Source organism: Xiphophorus couchianus, chromosome 10, assembly GCF_001444195.1.
Source record: "Xiphophorus couchianus chromosome 10, X_couchianus-1.0, whole genome shotgun sequence".
NCBI lineage: Eukaryota > Metazoa > Chordata > Actinopteri > Cyprinodontiformes > Poeciliidae > Xiphophorus > Xiphophorus couchianus.
In genome coordinates, this window is record NC_040237.1 from 4,015,716 (window position 1) to 4,040,562 (window position 24,847).

The 24,847-nt window shown below is 41.0% G+C and overlaps 1 protein-coding gene across 2 annotated transcripts in view; it reads left to right on the forward strand.

Moving 5' to 3' along the window:
* LOC114152049 (zinc finger MIZ domain-containing protein 1) overlaps positions 1 to 24,847 on the forward strand; it is a 124,201-nt gene that overhangs the window by 73,915 nt on the left and 25,439 nt on the right. For both annotated transcript variants that reach the window (XM_028029711.1, XM_028029712.1), the window contains exons 3-5: positions 9,071 to 9,190; positions 16,979 to 17,092; positions 20,073 to 20,178. In XM_028029711.1, the coding sequence (XP_027885512.1) occupies positions 9,122 to 9,190; positions 16,979 to 17,092; positions 20,073 to 20,178 (289 nt within the window). In that variant the 5' untranslated portion in view covers positions 9,071 to 9,121. The remainder of the gene's footprint in view (positions 1 to 9,070; positions 9,191 to 16,978; positions 17,093 to 20,072; positions 20,179 to 24,847) is intronic.

Here is a 24,847-nt window from a genome sequence, read left to right on the forward strand (position 1 = left end):
TTCTGAAATTGTGACCAACAACTAAGTCCAAAATTATGCATGCACCTAGCAGACTGGCATCTCTCAAAAGACCATAAAATAATATAGAAGACTATAAATGATCTGATATGTATTGATTTTAAAACTGGCTCATCAAAGACTAGAAATGCCCTTCTTAATTATCAATGAGGACATTTTTACATGCATTACAGCAATAAAACCTTTTTACAGGCCAGAGGTAAACATGTACTGGTTTTTCCTGCATAAAGTTGCTAAACATTGCCACCTAAGAAATAGCTGTTTCTGTCTTTTGTTTGCCCTTCAAATACAATGTTGAAATACAATATGTTTATGTGCATAAGTTACTGAGATTCATCAACAGGTTCTATGTATACACACATTTAGGCACACCAGAGATTTTTTGAGAGCTTGACTTGTCCATATTTTATATTGAGATATTACTAAATAATAGAAATTTGTAAGCATGAGGAATAGTTCTTCAACCTCAGATGCCCTGGTTATCTGCCATCTCCTTAATCTTATTGCAAAGTGTGTGCTGCCTGAAAATGCTGCTTACATTCTTTCTCCTACTTTAAAACCAAGCAGGACTCTTAAAATCCAGAATAAAATGCTAGGACAAACTTTTAGGAGAAGAACAAATATGATGTCTTTTATAGCTTTGCAGCTTCTTATTCCTGCACTTGTAAATGTTATGGACAAGTGTTATTATAACAAGCAACATATCTAACAGGTGTAGTCAGTTGCCTGCACTTACACCTCCCAACAGAGAAAGAGAAAAGGGGATGTTTCTGCAGGAGATGTTGGTAAGGTCACGATAAGGTCTGGCAGATTAATGGCGTGTCTTCACAAGGCTTCCTGGGTGAAACAGAAAGCTCATGTTGCTGCTGTCCATCAGTGTCCGAGCGGGTTGAGCTCATGCACTATTTAAAAATCTCTCACTCTCTCTGTGTCTTTTCTCCTTTTCACTCAAAGTCACCAAGAGGCAGAAGATCTCCAGCTCGAAGGAGACGAGGGGGTCCTCTGTCTCCTCGGGCAACGTAGACAACCTATCCTAGGCAAAAACATAAGCTTATCAGTGCTACTCTTTTACTCTGAACACTTGTAAGGCATTGAACACACAAGCAGGCTCACGCTCTGCTCTCAGCCTTCTTTGAATTCTTTTCCATGCATTCTACGAACTCGCCTGTCACTCCTCCCCCCCAGTGATATCAGTCTTTCTCTGCTTCTCTCCCAGACCTCATAATATCTCCTCTTTGCTAGCTACCCTCGATTTCAAAGTTTTAGCTGGCCGGATTAAGTACGGCACATGGAAAAATGAACAACCAATCACAGGGAGGGAGACTTAAAAATACACCTGGAGACACTGAGGAACAGATGAAGTGAAGAATGAGGGAGCCTTCAATATCTGCACCAGTATCACTCACTAAAAATGAGACTGAATTGACTCCCTGCACTAACATTTAGACTTTTACGATAGTGTTGCATCGGCATGATGGAAACAGCAATGAGTAATAGCTGCAGGTTCAGACTTCAGCCCATCGGTTTCATCATCCTCTTATACTTCCAAAATTCCTTGAGGATTGCGGAGGAGAAAAGCGAGGGGCTTGAGTGGGTGAACGGCACAGCTGATGGAGAGGAACTCGCGAAGCTAGCTGGACAGCTCCACGCTGTTGTGCGTTTGGTGGTGCTCACACTGAAATGTGGCTCATCTGTGCTGCTGCCTCCAATGCCCAAGAGGATTACCCCTCCTCTCTGATGCTCTTGGTGGAAGGAAATTAAAAGAGTGGCTGTTTTGAGGAGGAATTTAAGGGCAAACAGGAGAGGCAGAGACTACCGTGCTTCTCCTCATGCTGCTTGTATGTGGCTGGGAACTCTTCTAAACATGATAAAGATTGGAGGAGATTTTATTACACAACTTTAAGCTAAACATGCAGAATAGAAATACAAGTTATATTAAGACTAAATGCTTGCAGAACTTATCCCCTTTTTCCATTAAAATGGACTTAGTGTGCTTAATATTGATCTACTTAAGGTGTGCTTAAATATTCCTGTTCTGACTCAGGGAACAGACATTTGTAAAATACTCTTAAGCAGAGAAGAGCCTATCCAGTATAGCAGGCCTTCTACAGTCAGACTGATTTCTTTTCATGACCAGTTAATTAGATAAAGGGGTTTAATGTGTAGCCCTGAGGAACTCCTAAACTTATTGTGAGAAAAAAGGAAAGAAATCAGAGCAGACATTTTCTGTTTGAAATGAAATTTGAGAATTATTGTGACATCAATTCTGACCAAAGATGTTTAAAGACCCCTAAAATTGTCTGTTTGGTAAGAATTGGAATTTTTACTATTTCCCCATTGTTGGGTCCATGGGAACATCAATACATATCAATAAAATCAAAGTATATGATTAAATGTAGTTACTGTGTGCAGTTCATCCAGAACAGCGGGATGCTCTTGTGCCTAGGGATTACAAGGGATCACTAAATCCCTATCCCTAAAATTTTTGGTTGTGTGATATTAAGCTTTTCGAGAACTTTTCCTTGACGACGTTTCCTTGACGTGCTTTTTAGTTGCAGATATTACAGATGGAGATCGCCCTCTGAGACTTGGTGAAATGTTACACTTGGTTAGAGAAGAGATATTGCTTGGGCCCCTCTATGATCCTGGCCCTCTGTTTTCTGCTTCTATTAAAAAAAAAAAAGGTAAGGGAGGGGGTGGCCTCTACCATCCCACCCTCCTGCTTCCACCACCATGTTCCCTTTGCTTTTCTAATCATGCTGCAGATGTGCCTGATGGCTGAACAATTTCTGTGTACTGAACGTGGGGCTCCCGCAGGAATCCGGGAGGCTTGCTTATGTGAGCCGTCGTGGAAAAAAAAGAAAATGTGAGAGGGCAAAGAAGGAAGGAAGGGAGGGAGGGAATGTGGGAGATTGGGAAAGACAGGGAAAACGGGAGAGATCAGTGAGCAGCGACCGTCGCAACAGGGCTCCTTTAGATTATGTGCGGGTGAAGTGGCACGATGGCAAACCCGCCCTCGTTCACGGTCGCCTCTGGATCTGCAGACCAAACCACATTAAATAAAAGAAATCCATCCCCAAGCCTGTTAGGGAGCCATGTGGGGAGGTGTGAGAGCGTGCACGTGCACTGGAGTGGCTTGCATGTCCATATGTGTGTGAAGGAAAGGAAGGGGGAGGTGGGACGGGCAGCTCATTTTATCCTCCGTGCCAGCTCTGGATGGAGCCTGCCGGGGGATTATGGCACATTCTGCAAAGCAACAATGGAAACGGCAGCGTTTCGTACACATTTCCATCCTCTTTCTCCACCATCCAACAAACACAGCTTTGTCCCTGCCTGGCCACTCACCAGGCGGACACCTGGAGTCCCAGAGGTGCCCTCTTCAGCTAAACACTTGGGGGGAGAGAGAAAAAAAATGCTTCTCTACAATGCCGAGATAATTAAAGGACGGGCGACATAGGCGGGGGGTTTTCTCAGCCGATGGTCGGAAGAAAACAAGACACATCTCAGAATCAAAGCTCATTAAAATCACGAGTGTGATGAGATGCTTCCTTCTCCTCCACCTCCTCCCTCATCTTTATCACCCTAGAGCAAGTGCTACAAACAGCCGAACCCGAGTCAATGATGGCACAGATTACTCCTTTATTGCTTAATTCACCTACAATACATGACTCACAGGGACACCGTCACCTTGAGCAGCGTGTCCCCATAAGGTTCAGGAGAGTGATGCTGATTTCTTTGCTCAGGCCACCTTGCTCTGTTTTAATAGTGTCAGCAGGGCTTGGCTTAGTAGCTTTCAATCACTGAGGTGTGTGTGTGTGCCGGTTGTGGGGGCTGCTTCGCACTGCTCTGCGAAGGTGTAACACCCTGCCTGTAGTGTTGTTGTAAAGCACATTAGGAGTGACTGAGGGTGTTGTTATGGTATCATGATGCAGGTCCTCCACTCAGGGGAAGGTGAGAGATGTGTGAGGGTTTGTGGGAGTGTGTGTGGTCGGTATAATGGGCCGGCGTGGCTTCCGGTCGCCATATTCCCACCTTTATGTAGGCAAAGGATTCTCAATGTTGGAAAAAAACAACAACTTGTAAATACAAAAGGCTTTCTGCAAACTGAAGTAAGCAAGATATATCAAGAACAGATATCATCTGATTAGTACATTTCATTTGTCCTTGACTGGCTCTGACTGGTGATCAGTGGCTTTATTTAATATAGAATAAATTTGATGATGTCAGGTTAAAAATGTAAAATACTTAAGCTACTGATCCCCAACCTTTAATGTGGGACGGTGTGATGTCAGTGTGTTGAAGAATTGAAACTAAATCCCAAAGTGAGCAGAGGATGGGGAGGATTGGAAGGCAAGCACAACAACAACCCATGCAAAGTTTTGACTCCTTGTATGAGTCAAAAACCCCAACAGGAGCAGGTTTACGGTTCCGTTTTTCAACAATAAAATATTTCTCGCAGTGTGATTGTTAATAGAATAGAAATAAAAACAATAAATAAACTGTTTTTCTGCAGCCAGGTAACAAACAACCCAGAGGCCAATTCTTTATTAGACTTATCAAAAATGAACAGAACTGTTGTACAGATATATGTAAAAGCACAATTTGAGATCGATGAAACCTTTCAATCTGTTTTTGTGAAAACATGAAAACAAATTTCTTTTGCTTTTGAATAGTGTTAGAATTAGACAAGTATAAAAAAAGAAACTAGTCACATCTGGGCTGGATTGTTCAAAAATGCAAATTTTTGAAAACACAGTTTCTGATTTGTGAAAGCGTCACATTATTTGTGAAAACCAAAAACGAGGATTCACAGTTATCCCCAAAATATTGTTCAGATCTCGTCTCGTGTCAGTCTTGTGAACCTCATACTGTGTATTGTCTCGTTTAGCGAGCTGCGGCAAGTGAAACCCAAAGTAAATCCAGAATCGTTATCGTCCTGCAAAATCTGATCGTTGCGTCTCTTTTAGTCAGGAAGTATAGTGGTCAAAACCACATAAGCATAAGAGACATGAAAAACTCCAGAAGCGATCATTTTCCCACAGCGTGGCTGGCCTCCGACAAGCCTGACTGTTTCGGTTCACAAGCCGTTTATGTGAATAAATTAAATCTGTTTACCACTTCCCTGCGCCTCAACAGCTCAGTGGAGAGGGTTTTCTGATCCATTTGTTCTGCAGTGATGGCGGGATAAAGCTAATCATTGTCTACTCTGCTTTGCCTCTCAGTTTATCCCACAGAGCAGCGGCACACAGCTCGTCACATTAACACGACAGAGACGCACTTTGAAGATTCCGGAGGGTTGGGAGTCTGAAGCAACGTTTTTATCCCTAACTGGCAATTCAGCCCCGTTTTACTGCGCTGCAGTGACCTGTTTTGGCATCACCATTCCTAAGACCCTTTCGTCCCTCAATTTTGCTATTAAATTAAATTCGCAGCCACTTTCAAGCCTTATGTGCGGAGCTTCTCGGGGTGCCGAGTGGAAACAAAGCTTTAAAGTAGTCGTACAAGGCAGGGGAGAAAACATTGTTTTACCCCAGAGGTGGGCTTGATAGCATGCCGAAAAAGCCCATTTGAAGGGGGTAGGCCTCATCTGTCACCGGGCAATGGAGGAGGCAGCCATGCAGAAGCCCCCTGATTATAAAGAGATAATTTCATCCAATCCTCCGGTGGTGCTCCATCGCCTTGCCGCTATACTCCACTGCCTTTCATATTTGTTCCCGGCCTGCATCTCCTCACCCGTTTCGTTTTATTACAGCTCCCACTCAATACATATATTTTAGCTCCCGCTTGAATAGGGGAAGGAAAGCGGGTCTCCCTCCTTTGCCTCCCTCCCACTCCGGTCTCTTGCGCGCACACACACATGCACACACACACACACCCACACCATGTGTCTTTTGTTGTGTAGGAATCCACAGCTCTCTACTTGTTGTGCAACGCCTGCCGTGCAATTTGCAGTAAATTAAGCTCAAGTAAGGCACAAAACTGCACCGATTTCCCCCTGGCGTGCTCACCAACGGCAGACAGGATTCCTATCTGAATCCAATAGGATCACAGGTAGAGAGGCACAGAGAAAATAAGGAATGATAACATCTGAAAAGAGCATGTAAATAGGCTGAGGCTTATAATTGGTTCTTGTTGTTATTATCTGCACCGCATCAGAGGTTTAATCTTTAAATTGGCTCTCGTTAGTTACAAAAGATGTAACAAAGGACTAGTGTTAATTAGGAAGAGAAAATATCTGGAAATTCAATTACTCCCCAACACACTTGCATCATATTTTTAATATAATTTTGAGCTTAAGAAGCTAATAGATGTCAATGTGTGGATCCAGGCTTTAGATCAAAACTGTTGTTAAAAATGTGTGTTTAACTGAAAAAACATGGAGGTGAATGACATTCAGACCTTTGTTTCCCCTCATTTTAACTCACTGCTGGAGGTAAGAGAGATGACATGGAGTGGGGGAGAGGAGGAGGAGAAGGAGGAGTAGGCAAAGAGAGGAGAGAGCCGGAGAGAGCAGGTCGACTCGCTCATCAATAACCACAAGGTCAGACAGGCAGTGCCGGGCTGAGTGGGCCCTGTTAGGAAGCAGCAGCTGAGGATTTGTAGAGCTTGTAAAGGCTTAAAGTAACACCACTCCGCCTTCTTTGTGCCACAGGCTGGGCCTTTGAAGGGCCAGGGAGACACCTGCTGGTGGTGGAGGGTGACAACGGTCGCCATGCGTCAGTCCTCGGTCTAGCGACACTTAGAGGAAATGGGAGAACTATAGAGGGGTGCATCTGGGGGCAATGGATGTCTCCTAATTTTTTCTTACATAATAAACATATATATATATATATATATATATATATATGCAATTTTATTGAAAATGGATGCTTTATTCATTGATAAACTGTATGCAGCAATTTTAATTGGAAACACACAAAACAGTTTTTCCAAAAGCAATTGTAGAACACACTTTATGTGTTTTGTCAAAAACAAAATCTAACAGTCTATAACACAACTCCTTACAATACAATCACTATTTTTAAGATAAAACTATTTTAAATTCATAAAAGAAATACTTTTCTAAGACAACAACACATCAACTTTTAGAAAAACATATTTAAACATACAGAAATTGTGTTGTGTTTCCTTTGTCTTGTGGATTTTTTTCAGCTTCTGTTTTCTCTGCCTTACACCATTTCATTCTCGGGCCTGTACAATCAAGCAGTTGGTAGCTCTGCTGTTTTGCAGCAAAAAGGTCCTAGGGTCAATTACTTGTCTGGGGTCTTTCTGCATGGAATTTGTTGATTATCCTTGTGCATCCACAAGTTCACTCTGGGTAGTCTGGCTTCCTCCTACATTCCAAAAACATGACTTGTGGGCTATTCAGTCTCTCTTAGTTGCCCATAGGCATGAGTGTGTATGCATGGTTATTTCTCCTGTATCTTTGTGCTACCCTGTGATGGACTGGTGACCCATCCAGGGTACACCCTCTATCAACTAATATCACATTGTATCATTTTGAAGTGATTTATTACATCATATTATACCATGTAGTACTGTAAATTGCATCATGTAGTATCCAATTATATTATTGTACATTCTATGTCATCAACGTGCTCTACTCCTCCCATCACAAAGTTATTTAGTGTAAGTGGAGTGTAGGACTTCAGAAATGTGAGCAAACAGATACTTTTCAGCGGCAAACACAGAGTTGGAGAGAAGAAAAAAAAATCCTCAGATGTCTCTTTTTCTTTATGAGCTTTCTAATTTATGGAGAGGAATGCACTCATGTGCCCTTCTCTCCTCTCAAGTACAGGCATGAGCAGCTCCAATAGGTAGCATAAAAGCTCTTTAGCTGTCTAGTGGAGTAGATTACCGGCCCTGCCGTTAAATCCAGCTAGAGACCCCTAAGTGAGCATTATCAGTATGGTGCAGCATGCTGCCTCCTCTCTTTTTATTTCTCCCTCTCTCTCCCGTCATCTCACAGGTACTTTGTGCAGGGAAATTTCTTACTGCGAGATTGGTAATGGAGAGAGATGGTGAGGGGAGAGAGGAGCGTGGGGGATGAGATGGCCCTGCAGCAGCAGAAAGAAAGATGGAGACACCAGTAGATGGAAGGATGAGGGAGGAGGCGAGAGGAGGGGACGCTCTTCACTCCTCATAAATGTGCCCATTAATTCACTAACCCCTCCACTTTGAGATGCAGGTCACTCTGAGTTATAGCCGACAACCGTTTTGTAATATTTATTTGACACTGAACACAGCATTAAATCAGTCTCCTAGAGGCAAAACTGATAACCTTCAGTTCAGCTTGTAATATTTTTTTTTTTTTTTTACTCGCGATAATCCTGTGTAGTATGTCAGATCACAACCCCATTGTTTGGCCTACATGAAAAATTATTCTCCAGGATGAAAAGAAAGAGAATGGGCTTCCATGAGCTCCGGCTTCAGAATCAATAGTGCGCTGTAAGGAGTTTTGTTAGAGGAACTCTGGTAGAGCGAGTACAGAAGGAGGAGGAGGAGAGGGATAGATATGTAGAGCATGTCTGGGCCTAGTGTACAGATAATTGTTAACCAAAGATTACATAATGACTAAGTAATGTAAACAGAGAGCCACATGTCAAGTTAATGTTCCCACAGAGCAGGATGGAGGAGCTTCATGCAGTTTTCTGAGATAATGCTGACAGACTGTGAGGTTTGACGCATTATGTTTGCGTGTTTGTGTGTGTGTGTGTGTCCTTCCCTACCTCAGTTCATTTTCACCCAGAGGCGCTTTAAACACGGCCAGACATTCTGCCTTAAGTCCAGCGTGTCTTTTCCAAAGGCATACGGGGGCAACCGCCGGGGCTTGTTAAGGGTGTCACAGGAGCTGAGAGGGAATGTCATCCTTTGGGCTCTGTGAGGTGCTTGTCACCTGCCAAATCAATATCTTCCTGCTTGACTCACAGCATACACACATCCACAGAGAAAGTGAGAGAGAGAGAGAGATAGTGTCTGTATCCTGGTGGTGATGTGATCAGCAGCTTCCCTTGGAGCTGAGCCTTAACACTTGTCTGTGTTTCTGTTACAGAACTCTCCAGTTTAATGGCTGGCAGATAGAGGCCAGACGGGGACAATCAACATGAACTCGATTCCGTCGATGGACAGACACATTCAGCAGACCAATGATCGTCTGCAGTGTATCAAGCAGGTGAGGCAGAGGGGACGGCACTGGTTCTCATTCTGCAATCTGATTTTAAGCTGGCTTTCAGGAGTGATGTTATTTTAAAATTATGCCCAAAATCATTTGTAACCCCCAGTGAGTTTAAAATTAAAATTATTTTCATTCAGCCAAGAAGTGTATTTCTGATAGGAAAAATTAGAGGAGTCTCTCATTTCTCAATAAAAAATGTAAAAACTGTTCAAGTGATGGAAAAAAATATATATTAGTCATGTTTAATTTAAAATAGGGGTCCACCAATAAATTGGCTCGATTTCTTTTTTATTTTATTTTGGGAGATCAGTGATTGGCTGATACTTACATGTGAAGCCGATCTTATCCACCTCAAAGGTCTAAAAATCAACCACTCTCATCTATTGCTCTGCTGTGAAAGAGGTTTGCCTGCAGTTAACAACTCCCAATTACAAACTCAGAAGAATTGGAAATACCTTTATTGCCTCTACAACAATCAAACAGTTCTTCTAACAGGAGTATGTTTGTAGTATATGTTTTTTATTAAATTTCCACTTGTCTTTTGATGATTTATTTGATGAGTTTCAAGTCTTTAAGGTTGGAAAGCCTCTTTGACCCAACGCTAATCTTCACAAATTCCCTATCAGGACAACTAGCTTAAAAAAAGTTAAATGGCACAATTTGTAGACATGTTGGTCTTAAAAATCTGCAAAAAAGCTCAGTTCTACTCGTTTGGGATTAAAATGTCCAGGTTTGCTAATTTCATACTAGTTTATGTGCCAGTTTTTCTTTGAGACTTTTAGTATATACTTATCGTACATGCAGCCTTTAATGGTGTAAAGAAAATATTCACTAATCACTTTGTGTATGTCATTCTAACCGTAAAATGACTCTACAGTAGAAAGAACTGTAGCAAATGATCAGAGTCAGAATGCTCCTCAGCATTCTCACTTGACTGCAGTAAAGTGACTAATTTGCTCGGTTCCTGTTATCAGAACTCTGGTGTGACTCAGGCTACTGACTGGGGTCAAAGAGCAGGAGCTTTCCATCCTCCTCCACCAACCCCCTCCACCACCGCTGACTCCCAACAAATCCTTTTGTTCCCACTTTTCCTCAGTTTATTGCGGGACGAATCACCGGCAAGAATTACACAGACATACTCATGTAACCTCAGACTACGGGGGTCCCATCCCGGCTCTTAAACAAATGGTACATTTGTTTCTCGGCTCAGTGCCAAGATCCCTCAGAACGACACGAAGTAGGCCTTTGAGGTGGTGCTCGTCATACTTAAACATGTCAGTGACAAATCCTTTTATCCAGTGGGGGAGCTTGAGACAATATGTGGCTTTGATGTTTTTAAGTAATAAGACGAAGAGAGGTAAACACTCTCAGTCCTCAGCCTGGCTACCTTTATCGCAGCAGGGTGTTAAATAATTCAATATCCACTCCTCTAGTTGTAATGAACGTGGAGATTGTCTATTAAAGTGGGTTCACACAAGTGCAAAAAGGGGTTTGCTGGTGTCTAACAACAGTTTACACAGCTCAAATGTTTCGAGGTTAAATGTATTAACCCGGCAGAACAAAAATTTAAACAAATACATCCCAATGTTAGCGCCTGAGGAGGCAGCACAGGGGTAAACACACCAATTAGAGAGATCCATGGCACACGAGTAGGCCTCCAGTCTATCTAATAAATGGTTAAAGCGTGGGGTCATTTCAAATCGACCAGTAAGAGCCAGCACCCTGCTAATAGAGGCGAGCTTTGTGCTGCAGACAATCAGGGTTTGGAAGGCCCGCATAATAAATACCATTTATGTCCTGCCAATTAGACTAGCGGCGAGCCCATTCAGCTGGCCGTCTATTCTCCTCCCCGCGCACAAAGATGATCATCAGGGGAGATCAGAACAATTAACTCGCTATCTTCTCCCCCTCCCTCGCTCCCCATTGTCCAATATCCAAGCTATTAAAATAATTAAGGAAATATTGTAAACCAATCCAGCTGTTTGCTTTAATTGAAACTGTAGCGCACGCTGAAAATTTTTTGGCATATCAAAGAAAGGCCTGGGAATACAAATGAAGCCCGGTCTTTTGTTAAGTGTTGTTTCCTGGAAGATGTGACACGTCCGTGTGACTGCTCCCAGCCAGAGCGGCGGACAGGGTAACAAATTGATTTTGTTGCTCAAATGATGAATTGCTGCTGAGCACGATGATAAAGTGGAGGAAATTGGACTCTGTCAACGTGATTGAATCAGAGGGTTGAAAGTCAGATCAGAAAATCATTGCTGTGGCAATTCTTAAATTACTGTTCCGTTGTAAAATTGCAATAATGGAATATTTAAACAATAACTCAGCCAAATACTATCTGATGAATGAATGGATCTTTTACTTAAGAACCTGGAGCAGAATATTAGTTTCCCTGTGCCGTTTATTCTCCAGTAAGACAAAGAAACACAATGCTATTGGCTTTGAGAAGAGTAGACATTACCTTGCAAAAGTATGCATGCCCCTAGAACTTTTTTGTCAACATTGTGATTTTATCAGAAAGTACAACACTGATTAGTGCATAATTGTAAAATTGAAGGAAAGCAACACAGACAAATTTGAGTTGAACAGTGTATTCATCCCTCTATAATCTAATACCCATAAATAAAATTCAGTAAACCAAATTCCTAAAGAAGGCACCTAAAGTGTGTCATTTAGGTTGTTCACAAGTTTTTTATGATTATTATTATTATTACATAAAGAAGTAAATCTAAGCCACATCTCAAATCTTTTCCCCAAGTACAAGTAAAATCTCATTATGTAGGGGAGAAATCCAAGTCAAACCTCAATTATTTCCTCCCAAGTCCAAGTTAAGTCTTAAATATTTCAGCCTAAGTCAAAGCTGAGTGTCAAGTATTTTATCACAACTCCTTTGCAAGTACTTTGTCCCAAATCAAATTAGGTCTTGTCTGTCACCCCAAGTCACATATTGTCTTTCACTCAAAGTCAAAGAAAGTTTTTAAGTCTTTAGGGGTAAAGTTCAAGTCAGATTTCAAGTACATCATCCAAGTCAGCTACACATACAGCTTGGTCAAAAATGTTCCCTCTTGGTGGACACAGATAATCTGCCAACAGGAAAACTATAAGTCGTGGGCTGTACTAATCTGTTGCAATGTCCCAGTCAAAGTCTATGTCTAAATCCCAATGAGAATTAGTGACAAAACAAGAAAATTGATTTTTAGTGTCACCCTCCATTCAATCTGACCAAGCAAATTAATTAACTATTGCAAATTAAACTTTCATTTGCAAGTGACAAATGAAACTTTGTCACTTGCATAGCATAGAGAGTATGCTACAATTTTAACATTTTTTTATTTGTAAAAATAGTTTGAGAACCATGTGCTATTTTCCTTCCACTTGACAATTATGCACTACTTTGGTATAGTAGATAAAACATTTGCGGTTGTAACATAACAAAATGTGAAAAGTTCAAGCCTTCGAATGCTTTTGCAAGCCGTTGCATGTTGTTTTAGCGTTTGTAAAGCAACATCCTCACAAGAACACGTCTTTTAACCTTTAAGAGCTTACACAAAGAAGAGCAACTGCATTTGCTTGGATTAACCTCCAAACAGATACTAAAAACAGCAATCTGATTTCGCCCTGGCACATATTTTCCCTGACAGTTTGTTTTTCTCTCGCATCTCTGAATTGCACCGTTGTGAATACTTTGGGAGAAAGATGGGTTTTCTGATACTGCTGGTATCTATTTCGGAGATACTATTTTCCTCTAACAGTGGGGAAGCCGTTTTGCTGTCAAACTCTACTCTCTGGTGATGCATACATGTGGTGGAGGCTCTGCAGAACCCTGTAAACTGTCCTCTCCCTGCAGGAGCACTTCCTCCAACTCCCTAGCACCAATATTTCAAGATAAAGTGGAGCTGCTGCTGCTGCTTAGACCGCACAGCTGTTTTTGTCTAGCTGCTGCTGAGCTCCCTTTCCTGGGTTAATTGTCTCCATTAATATGTTTCTCTGTTGCACCGATGAATGTAGAACAACAGCAGCATTTTTAAAATTTATTTATTTATTTTTGCTGAACGGAAAGAGCGTGTTTGCCAGATCGCACGCTCTGTCACTTCCAGTTAGGCTGCAGATGTGCTTGTTGTTTTCCAGACGTGACTACAGAGGAGGGCTGTGTGTGAGTCTCAGGACGCTGCACGTCCTGTCCATCTTTGTTTCCCCGCTCGAACTGAGCTGAGCTTTGACTGGTGTGTAAATGTTGAGTCAGAGAGAGCGATAGAGTAGCGGAGTAGGTGGAGGGTGTTTTTTGGCCACTGGTTCGGGTTTGATTGGTGGTTTTTTGGCCATAAAGAGAGGAACATCTGTGGCATGGCAGTGCCAAGCACTCCGTGTGACAGCCACACTGGTGGGACCAATTGTTCTGAGTGCAAAGAACAGTAATCACTTCAAGCCCAAGTGGCGGTGTGTGTTTTCTTTCTTCCCTCCCTTCCAACACATTCCTCCTCTCTCCCGCTCCATCCCCAGTGCGCTGATTGCGCGTGTTGTCTAGCTTCCAGAGACTCTCCTAAATTTAGCATCTGTATGTGTTTCACTTTAACCACCTTCAGAAACTTACATGCACTGGGACTCTGCCACGTCTCACTTCAACATGAGTTCCCTTAATGTATCACAGAGACAGACAAAAGCAGAAAATAAACTTCCCAACCCCCGTCAAATGCCAGCTTCACAAACTGATATGAAAGCCGCCTTATCAAATCCTGACCTCTGCTGCCCCCTAAAGAGCAAGCAGGAAAAAAGCAGCTCTCCGACAGTGAAATCAAAGCACACACACACATTAAAAAGACAGCAGTTCACTTTAAGATGACAACCCACTCTATTTACCTTTGATGCCGTGGAGTGGGAGTCCATTTGTTCCTGTTTGGAGCAAGTGCACTGTAAAGGTTTTTGTGCGTGATCTCTGTAAAGCCTCCATATTACTCCTGAGTGCTGTTTATGTTGAGGTTTGAAAGCTTTCACAGCTGAAGTGTCCGGTTGTGATGGGTAGATCCGTTTTTCTATTTCTTTTTTAGATTTAAAGTAAAACAAAACCGTGGTCAGCATTGTTACTATAAAGATGGGGTCTCAAGCAAAACCATAATTCAATTTATAAAGTGAAACACACACATCATAAATATTTAATATATTAGTGGAAACAATCTTAACACTACTGCAGCAGCTTACATCTATACTCTTCCTTGTATCTACTCTTGGTGGCACATCTAATCAGCGTCAAGATAAATTAATGTTGCTCCTGGATTGGCTGCTTTACAGATGGCAGCCACTATGCTGGCTGAAAAATTCAGTGAATAGTGGAAAATTCTGTAAATAATAGTATAATAATAGTGATAATAGTGGCGCCATCAATGTGGCGTGCCCAGGGGCGCCGCCAGGAATCTTGGGCCCCCTGACAAAAAATTAGATTGGCCCTCCCTACGCAGCTGCTGTTACAATTTTTTGAGTCTGTTTGACCCATAAAAGGTGTCGCAATTTTAAAGGCTTACAACTGCCTTGCTTTCTTTAGTCCAATACTGATAACTAGCACAATATTTACTGCTCATGAATTTAACATCCAACAGTCCGCATACAGTATGCAAGTAGGTTGCTTAGATTTTTTTCTATTAGTACCAGTAACAGTCAAAAGCAATGTGCAAAATATACATGAAGCAATCCAGACTTCTCAAAAAATGCTATGTAGTGGCATTTTATTCAAGCTGCAGTATATAACTTTAATAAAAATATATGTTTTCTCTATATTTGTTAAAGCTGTCACTATGTCGTGACAGTTTGTTATGAGACAGATAATCTGTGAAAACAATCAATCTCCTCCACCTCCTCCCTGAACTACTATTGCTGGCAAAAGTAATGCACTGTCCTGACCAAAAACAACCAATCAGAACCAGTAGGAGGGTCTTAGTGCTGTCAATCATCCTCATTCACTCACTGCTAAATGTGCATGTGGTGGAGAAACAACACATTATTACAGGAAAAATGTTTATCTGCCATCATTGGTTGCTATGCTAACTAGACTGAGCACTCACAACAGGCTGTGCTAGCAGCAGCATAGCATAGAGCCAGGGGAAGGGAGGACGAGCAGCCACATGAGATTGTGATTGACAGCGCTAAAACTCTCCTGCCACTGACTGGTTGTTTCTAGATAGCACTGGGAGAAGGCAGAGGAAATACATTTTTAACAGATTATCCCTCATACCATACTGTCACAACATAATGACAGTTTTAACAAATATGTGAAAAAAATATTTCTATAAAAGTTACATACTTCAGCTTTAATTTCACTTAGGAGAGGGCAGGTCAGGAGGGACGTGGGTTAGAGCTGCTGCTGACTGACTCACCTGTTAAGTGGTAAAAGGTACAGGGACAAGTTCAATATATGAATATCTTGGTAATTTTTTTCTTTAGTTCATTAGATGCTAGTGAAATGGAGGCAGACAGTAGTCTATAGCTAAGCTAATTATGCTAAATGGTTGATAATCTCACACAGTCTACCCACCTCTCGGAGAAAAACTGGGTTACAAATTGACACTCTTACCCTTTTCTTTTTTTTTTGAAAACTTGACTTTCTAATTTTTCTTAGTAGCATGATATGATATGCCACAGTCGTTCTTGTCTTTTACTTACTGCTGCTGAACACCCTCAAGTGCTCCAAGCAGGAATGAACCATTTCATGCAGATCCAGGGGGGTACAGGGCAAATATAGATGTGTGTTTTTTGGTCTGGGAGTGGTAACATAAAATTTTTACTGCTAAAAACAGTCTTCGAAAACACAATATGATTAATTTTGTAATTAACAGGGCCCCAATTTTTTTATTTTATTTCTATGAACAAAAAATAAATAAATAAATTGTGGAGGGCCACATGTCAGTCAGGGGTCCTTAGAATTGTCCTAACTTTTCCCCCCTATATGGCGCCCCTGGGCATGTCATTGGAGGCAATCAACCTGTTTTTTCCCTAAAGTGTTAAGGAATCCCAAGTTGTTTTAATATCAGCCTTCAGGTTGTCTGCAAGGTTGGCTCAGGTATCTCTCATGTTTTTCTTGATAATACTATATCATTTTTTGTGAAGTTCAAGTCAGACCAGTTAACTGATAAATCACACAGAGCAATGCCACTTTTTCCCCCTCCACTAAACTTTCCGAAAATTTAGGATACAGCATTCTGCAGCTTGTGGCATACCCTCCTTGTGGAAGGTATCGGTGCCTGTCTGTTAGACGACTCTCAAGTCAGCAGTCTTTCTCATAAAAACAATGACACAACATTGTTTTTTCATAGAACCTATAAAATATTTTTGTTTTCTGAGAAACTGAATTGTGGGCTTTCAACAGCTGTAAGCTATAATTAAGCGACAAATTAAAAGATATAGACCACTCTGTGCAGAATAAAGCTATATAATGTATAATGAGTTGTACTTTTTGAATTGAGTTTCTGATATAGATGAGGTTTTATTGATCTTCTCATTTTTGGAGATACACCTGTAAGACTGTTTGACAAATTGGACGGTATTTCCTTCTTTGGTGACATTTCTGAACTTGTGGTGTAAATTTTGACTCATTTTGGAATTTTTTGCATTTAAAGTAACCATCGAGAAAACATTTTCGCTGTTTTTATTGACCATTATCTCATCTTTCTTTTCTTAGAGTTGGACAGTAAATGTGGTTGTGCCTGTCACCTGTTTTCTGTTCTGTTTTTAAACAGTAGCTAATTGATTTTCAGCACATTTCGCAATTTTATTGTCCTCTTTGTTTCCTCACAGCACTTACAAAATCCAGCAAATTTCCAAACAGCGGCGACCGAGCTGCTGGACTGGTGCGGAGACCCCCGAGCCTTCCAGCGCCCCTTCGAGCAAAGCCTGATGGGATGCCTAACGGTGAGTCCCGAGCGCCACCCTGCAGCCTCGCTCGTGTTGTTTCAAGGGCGACGAAAAGAGCCGCTAAAAACAACTGCTGTGTCGGCTTTTTGCGTAACTCTCTCAGGGACATAAGACAGCTAATGTTTTCTTGCCTGATCTTCAGTAAGGTCACTGGGTAAAAAAAAGCACTTTGTACAAGAGGAAGCACTCAGATTTATCCTCCTTTCAGTGACCTCATTAACAGCTTGTGCGGAGGCTGGTGAATTTAATGAAAAATAAAACAACTAATCAAGTCGAGTGTTAAAGTGATGGCTGGTGGCATGAAAATATATTTTTGTCTTGAAATGACCCTTTATTGCCATGGATACAGAAAAGACCCTCAAAAAGAACACTAGGGTGGACTGCAGAAGTTTCACTCACCTGTCACCTTTGCTTTAACGCGCTGCTTCTAGCAACAGATGAAAGAAAAATACGCTGCACCTTTAAGTGCAGCCTGTATCCCCTACAGCAGTGTACGAAAGTCAGTGAAGCCACTGTGACACATCGAGCGACTGCTTCTGTCGCTGCTTTAATGTGCACCAGCAGGTGACTTCTCCTCCATTCTGCCAATTCAATTTGTGTCCTGCCGTGAAAATGTCGCGGCTTCTTCCTTTTAGTTTATGAGCTCTGTAGACCCGAGTTAATCTAATGTAATTGCAAAATTACACAGCACTCCATCCTGTGGATTTCATGTTTTCACCTGCAGTGTCTTGTAAAAGTACAAAGCGATTTGTCACATTACGTCCACAAACTTCCATTTATTTTATTGGGACTTTACATGACAGACCAAAAAAAAAAGAAAGAAAAAAAGTGGTGCATAATTTTGAAGCGGAAGAAGAAAAAAACACGTTTTCCAAAGATTTTTAACCAAATAAAAATGGAAAAATGGGGCATACATTCATTTTCATTCCACAATATATGTTGCACCTTATTCATAAACAGACTTCCCCTATGTGTAATTCAATCTCAGTATAAATACATGTGTTCTGTGAAGGCATCAGAGGTTTTGTTAGAGAACATTAGTGAACAAACAGCATTGTGGAGACCAACGAACTCAGCCGACAGATCAGGGGTTGGAATGTTAAACAATATCCCAAACTTTCAAACACTTTCAGAGAACTGTTTAGTTGATCATTATTTAAGGATGACACAAATGTTCTGTCACAATATACTCCTGAATAGTAAAGCGGCTTGTGTCACAATCACACGGCTGGTTTACTGTATAAGATATAACACACATGTTGGCCCTATTTAGGACAAACCCACCTAAACTCCACCAACTGTGTACAATTAAAGACCTGGAATTAGAACCACTTTTTACACTGAAATTACCATTTAGGAAAACATCCCTCAGTAGCTCAGAGTCTAATTTGGCCGTCTCTGCTCATATTTCTTCTGCTTAATGGGACATTCCTCTAAATAAAGCCCAGATGTACGTATCCTGAGCTGGTGTCACGTCAGGACTATATTTACTGGAGATAATGACACACTGCATGCGGCAGAGTTCAGCTCTACAACCTCAGAACTTGTCTCGAAGTGTGACGGCAGGACGTAGAAAGGACAGGAGGGATGAAAGATCTCAAAGTGGGTCCAAACAGAACCCTGTATGTCCTGAAGGGTCATCATGATTCGAGGAGCTCTCTTTGAGCTGATAATGGTAAGGGTAAATCAAAGGATTGTTGCAGGACATTATGGTGATTTACATCGCCTCCGATGGCATGTTGATGTGTCTCCTAATGTTTCCTCTCAGTGGGTCATCTCTGCGCTGGAGGCCACATTTGCTTCTCGTCCTGCTGTCAACCGACTCATATGGAAGCTATAAACTCTTAGTATGTCCATCATTTAAGCTGAATTGGATCTTTGATGCTGCCAAAAGGTCACTAGATCAAGATAAAGTCAAATGCAGCATCCTCAAGAAGAGTTAAACCTGTCATGTCTATTCTTTACTTTTTACTATCATCGAATAAAGTTGGAAGGTTTGACTGTTACAGGATTTCAGGTTGGAAAAACATATAATTTTTGTAGAATTTGATGGAAACTACCCTGTGGAATAACTTTAAATATTTATTTAAAATTTGTTGTCAACATTTCCCAGACATTTCTATGAAATAAATACAAATGTATGAATGTTTCAGCATTTTTGTATATTTATATAATAAATAAATATTCAGAATTTCTAAGTTGTCACTTTTCAAGCTTGTTTTTACATGCACAGTAGCTTCCACATTTATTGGCACTCCTGATAAAGATTTTCTTTTTCTTGCAATGGCTGAATTTCAAAATAAAAATTATATACAGGCCTCTAACAGTGTGACCTTTGTAGATATTTCATTTACGGACCTCCTCACTTTATGTGGAGGAAGAATAAATAAGGTGCACCGTACAGCAGGCCAATAACCCTAAACATACAACCAGTGCTACAATTTAATTATTTAGACCAAAGCATATGTATGTGCTACAATAGTTCTGTGAAAGTCTTGAATCCAATTTAGAATATGTGGCAGGGTTTGCTGTTCAGAGATACTCTAATTAATCTTACTGAACTTGAACTTTTTTTGTGGTTAAAAAGGTAGAATCAGTCTCTACATGTGGAAAGCTGGTGACATGAAGAGTAACTGCAGCTCTTCATGTCTAACCTCTGTTAGTCAGTGTGCATCCAAATATAGATGTACCCCATACTTTTCAGATTTTGTTTTTCACAAGAAATTATGAAAATATTGTCACCCTTTTTCCACTTTCCAAATATGCCCTGCTTTCTGTTAGTCTGTCACACAAAATCCCATTCAATTAGATTTTTTCCTCTAGTGTGACTAAATACTACAGCAACCCTCTTAAAGCTAAACAGGTGTAAGAGCTATTAAAACTTTTGTACTGTAAACCACTTCACTGAAAAATAGTCATAATCATATTTTTCTATGATTCTTTTAAAAACTGTTCTGCCTCTTCTCACTGTGTCCAGGTGGTCAGCCGCGTAGCAGCGCAGCAAGGCTTCGACTTGGACCTGGGCTATCGACTCCTAGCCGTCTGCGCCGCCAACAGGGACAAGTTCACTCCAAAATCAGCAGGTAAGACCAGAGTTTATCTGTAACCCTGATACTTTTTCGCATAATTACTGCTGAGAGCACAGGTCCTAAAGAAATAGTAATAAAAACTACACTCAACCGTATTTGGCAGCAGCTCACATTAACATAGTTTTCATTTCATCACACAAAGGAAACAGAGAAACTTGATTTATGGTTTTAGATGAAGAGTAATAATCCGTGTGTGACACGGGCCAGAAACCTGTCATCACTGCTGATGACATTTTGTGTTTGTAGAGTTTCGACGTCTACAGACATTGATGAATTATTGGTGAAAATTCAGATATCTTAAATGTGTTTACAAGCTGGGAGAACGGCGAGCTGAAGCGTGGTGGGAATAAATATGTGTAGGCTGTCAGTAGCAGAAAAGATAAGAAATATTTTGTGATCTGTTGCAAGTGATGATTTGTGGTTTCCACTTTTCATGAATCATGGGAAAACCTGCGCTTGACTATGCTGTTGAGCCTGCTTGATTTAAGAGACTGACAGCCACATATTGGTTTAATTTTGTATGTGTTTGATTTTCTTTTCTCCACTTTATGCGCAGGTCATGCTGCTGTTATTTCAGCTAAGAGTTAGGAATCAGTCTGTCTGCAAATAACTAAGACAGCCAAATGTTCTAATTCTGCCTAATGCTTAATCAAATCTCAGGGCCTATTTTATGAGCTTAGATAAGATTGCCAATTGATCCGCAGTCTGAATAATTTCCTGCTACAGTAATCATTTGGAAAGCTGAGCTCGGTCTCGTTTGGGTGGTATCCTAAAGTGCATTTCATGGGCAATTATGTATCAGTAAGCATGAATATTTTTGGAATGGAGATGGATTCAGAGGAAAGAACAACAGGGATGTGTTTCCGGCATGGCTATGGAGAGAAGGAGTGGTTTTTGGGTGGGGGGGGGTTAAGTTCCAGAGAAAACAGCCTGTAGAAGCTGGAGGAGATGACTATAAAAGGACACTCCCACAGAGATCCCAGGGGGCAGGACCTGCTCGCCTGATGTCCGGCGGGGCTGTTGCCGTGCAACAGAGCAGGGGAGAGAATCCCATGATGGGGCTAGTAAGCGTCTTTGAGTACTTAGAAAAGCACTGTACAAATACAAATGTATTATTAGTATGATGGGAGTCGGATGAGTCAGTGTTTGTGGAGAGGGAGACTTCTCAGAAACCCCATTTTCCTTTTCAGATAGATTTAAAAAGACTTTAATAGCAGATGCTAATCTCTTGACAGTGGCGCCACCAAAAGGGCACTAAGGCATGGGCTGCAATAGCTGTCCCTATAAATCGGCTGTTTTTGGTGCATCTAAATTCAAGAGAATAAAAACAAGCTTTGAAGAGCTGCAATATTTACTTATTTACCGGTAATTCATAAATGTGCTTATGCAGTCACTTACTTTTCTAGCCATTAATGTCACTTTTATGTCTATTATTTTCTTCAGCTCTGGTCCTATAAGTAAAAACTATTTATATTAACAAAAATTTGAAAGTACCGGTGGTTATAAAATGCTCAAATTTGACTTTGAATTGAAAGAATGCAAATATCAGACGTCTGGATTAAAAATTAGAAAAGGCATACTGTTTTAGACTTCCAGTCAATTAATTTGTGAAATTCAATTTCAACAATTAAAATTTTTTTTGCAGAGTTTACAAAATTTGTTAAATCCAAACCAAACAAACTAAATCCTAACTAAATTTCAAAATGATTCAAATTGAAGTAATTAAAGGTTAAAATTTGAGTCCCTCTAAAATCCGTTTTAAAGTTTTCCAAATCAAACTCTTGAAATAATGTCTTAACGCTGACTTTTGGGTTTGGCACCAATGTGGACATCTTGTGTAAACTTTTCTGGAGGGGTTTCTGCCTCATGACTGCTTTCTGCTCACATTTTATTTAAAACGGGGTGAGAAAAATTGTCAATCTCTATGCTCCAAAGACATCAGGTCAGTGGATTGAGCTAATAAGTTAATCAGATTTGGCCCAGCAGCTCCAACTCGCCTCGGCTCTGACACGCTGTGGTTGCTGGCCGCTACATTTCCGTTGATGCCCTCTAAATGCGTCTCCTGAAACATGCTGCAAAATTGTGCTGAGAGAGGCAGGGGTTAGGTGGAAATCAATGTGCGCAGTCAGCTCAGAGCTAAAACGGCTGGTAGCTTTGACAAATTGATTAATCATGAAATGCCTCCAATAATTTACTGAATTAATTTTTGCTTTCTTTTTTTGCAAGAGGGTAAAATGTCATTAAAGCCTTATTATCTCAACCAATTGATGGTATCAGCTGGCATATTTAAAGGGATTGTAGAAGTTAAGATAATGCTGGTTGCAAATCTAATCCCTTCTGATCAAAGTGGAATTGAAAAGCTCAACAATGTGTGATTCAGTGAATTGAACTGCTGATCTGTTTAATGGATACACTAAAAAGGTGGGTGTCGGGAGGTGGCGTGGTGTCCGTTTGCTGCTTTTATTTTATTTTTTTTGCAGAGTTGGGGGAAGGGTGCCTGTCTGCTCATAGTGACCTCCCTGTGAATGGGATTAGCCTGCTCTATTAATCTGTGATTACTGAGACTGTCTGACTGCCGGGGCGAAGCTGTGCACGTGAGGCTGCGATGGCCTGAAAGCAGCGAGATCATTCAGCTCGACCCGGTGTGGATAAACTCATCAGTCCCTCCTGTCTGTTGTCTCTCCATCAATACAAGCCCTGTTAGATCTATTCCATCAGTGTCACTCCAAACCACCTGATGGCATTCAAGAGTTTCGGGGGTGGGGTGGGGAGAGCGTAATTGCAATTTCTTCCGAGCAGCGCATTCCCAATCATTTGTGCCTGACTGGGTTGTTGGAATTCCTCGACTCAAAAGAGTGAAAAGAGGCGCCGACTTATAAGAGGGAGGAGCAGGCTGGAGTTTCTCAGCTCCTCGGGCCATTCATTCCCTCCATGTAACAAACGGCTGGCAAAGCAGCCATTCAGCAGATAATTAGTTCTCGCGCTGGTCAGGCTCGGTTGGTGCTACACTCGTTTTTACACATTCATGACATTCGATCTTTAAACACTGCAGGTTGTAGTTAACAGTGTCAGTCTGATTTAAAAAAAAAACAAGTGTTCTTATTGTTTTGTTTCATGTTGCTGTGAATGTAGGGGTGTGCCAAGCGGAACATCAAGGGGGTGTTTTCTAATCTGTAAAAGCATTAGCAAACGGGATCCAGATACAGTGTGGGTGTTGTTTGCTTGCTTGATAAAGACAATGCAGTGTGGCCATCTGTTTATTACTGCATGCAGATAGATTCAGTGTCTTCTAATGTCTCTGGATTAAGCTTTTTCCATCTTCATCATGTTTCCTGTGTCCTTCCTTCTGCGACTCTTCATCGTAAACCCAGTTTTGTGGAGTGTATGGCTCATTGTGCTGTTGCCAGATTCTCTTACCTGAGCTATGTGGCTCTCCAGCTGCTCCAGAGTTTCCACGGGTGTCTTTGCTGTTTCTCTAATTAATGCTCTCACAATCTGCAAGTTTAGGTGAACAGAACAGTCACCTCTTGGTCAAGTTGCAGTTTTGCCATAGTCTTTCTGTTTTTGGATGATGAATTGAATTTGAATGTATTTACACTGAGAATAAATTCATTTGTCTGCACAGTGGCACAGTTGTTAGCACTGCTTCCTTGCAGCAAGAAGGTCCTGGGTTAGATTGCTAACCAGTGCTTTTCTGCATTAAGTTTTGAATTGGTTCTCTGCAAGCACTTCCAAAAATATGAGCCTTAGGTTAATTGGTCAGTTTAGTTTAGGGGTGGGCAGTTATTGTATCATTAGTTGCATGCAGCGTTGGTTGTATGGTTCTTTGTCTCTGTGATGTGAAGGACAGAGGACATGTCCCCTTGACGCTGGGAGATTAGACAATGGATGATTTAATTCTGCTTTGCAATTGCAATGTCTGTCATGTAAAATTCCCCCTCCAAAAATGCAAGAAGTGTTTGATTGCAAGGTGAGAAAATATTAAAATGTTAAAGGTTTATAAAGACATTTTTTACTTTCATTCTTCAATCTCTTTTTTTCTGTACTCATCCAGGCTCTGGAAATATATTTCCAGACTATATAGGAAGCCCTGTATTGGAATCAAAAAGGTCCAATGTGGATGTTTACCCTTTTGTTATCTTTTAAACAAATCTCCAAAAGACTTTGTAATGTGTTTTAATGGATTTGGTAAAGCAGTAATAGCTCGTCGAGGTGGTGTGATTTTATTGAATTTTTTTCCCCCTTTGCTTACCGGAGTTTACGAGGTTAAAGTTCTTCGTACTTGGAAGTATGTGCACCTAATTCTCTGGAGCACTTTATGATCACTGAGGACTCCCAGCCAACCATGATTGATGGGCTAACTTTCAGAAGGTCTGCAGGGCTTTAAGTCACCCGCCGCACACTTAGCTGATAGTAAATACCAGGAGAGTAAATGCAGAGCAGAAAGATAAGAGCCTTGGAGTTCCTCTGACCTTCCTCTCTTGAAGTGATTTTACATCCTGGGCAGCACTGGGATACATATTTCTACAGGTGCATATCAATCAGTATCATTAAAAACTTTTAATTTCAGTAATTCTATCCAACAAATGAAACTCGTGTAGATTTATGGCACGCAGAGAATATTATTTTTGCATTATTTAGCATTTTTATTTCTGTAAATTTG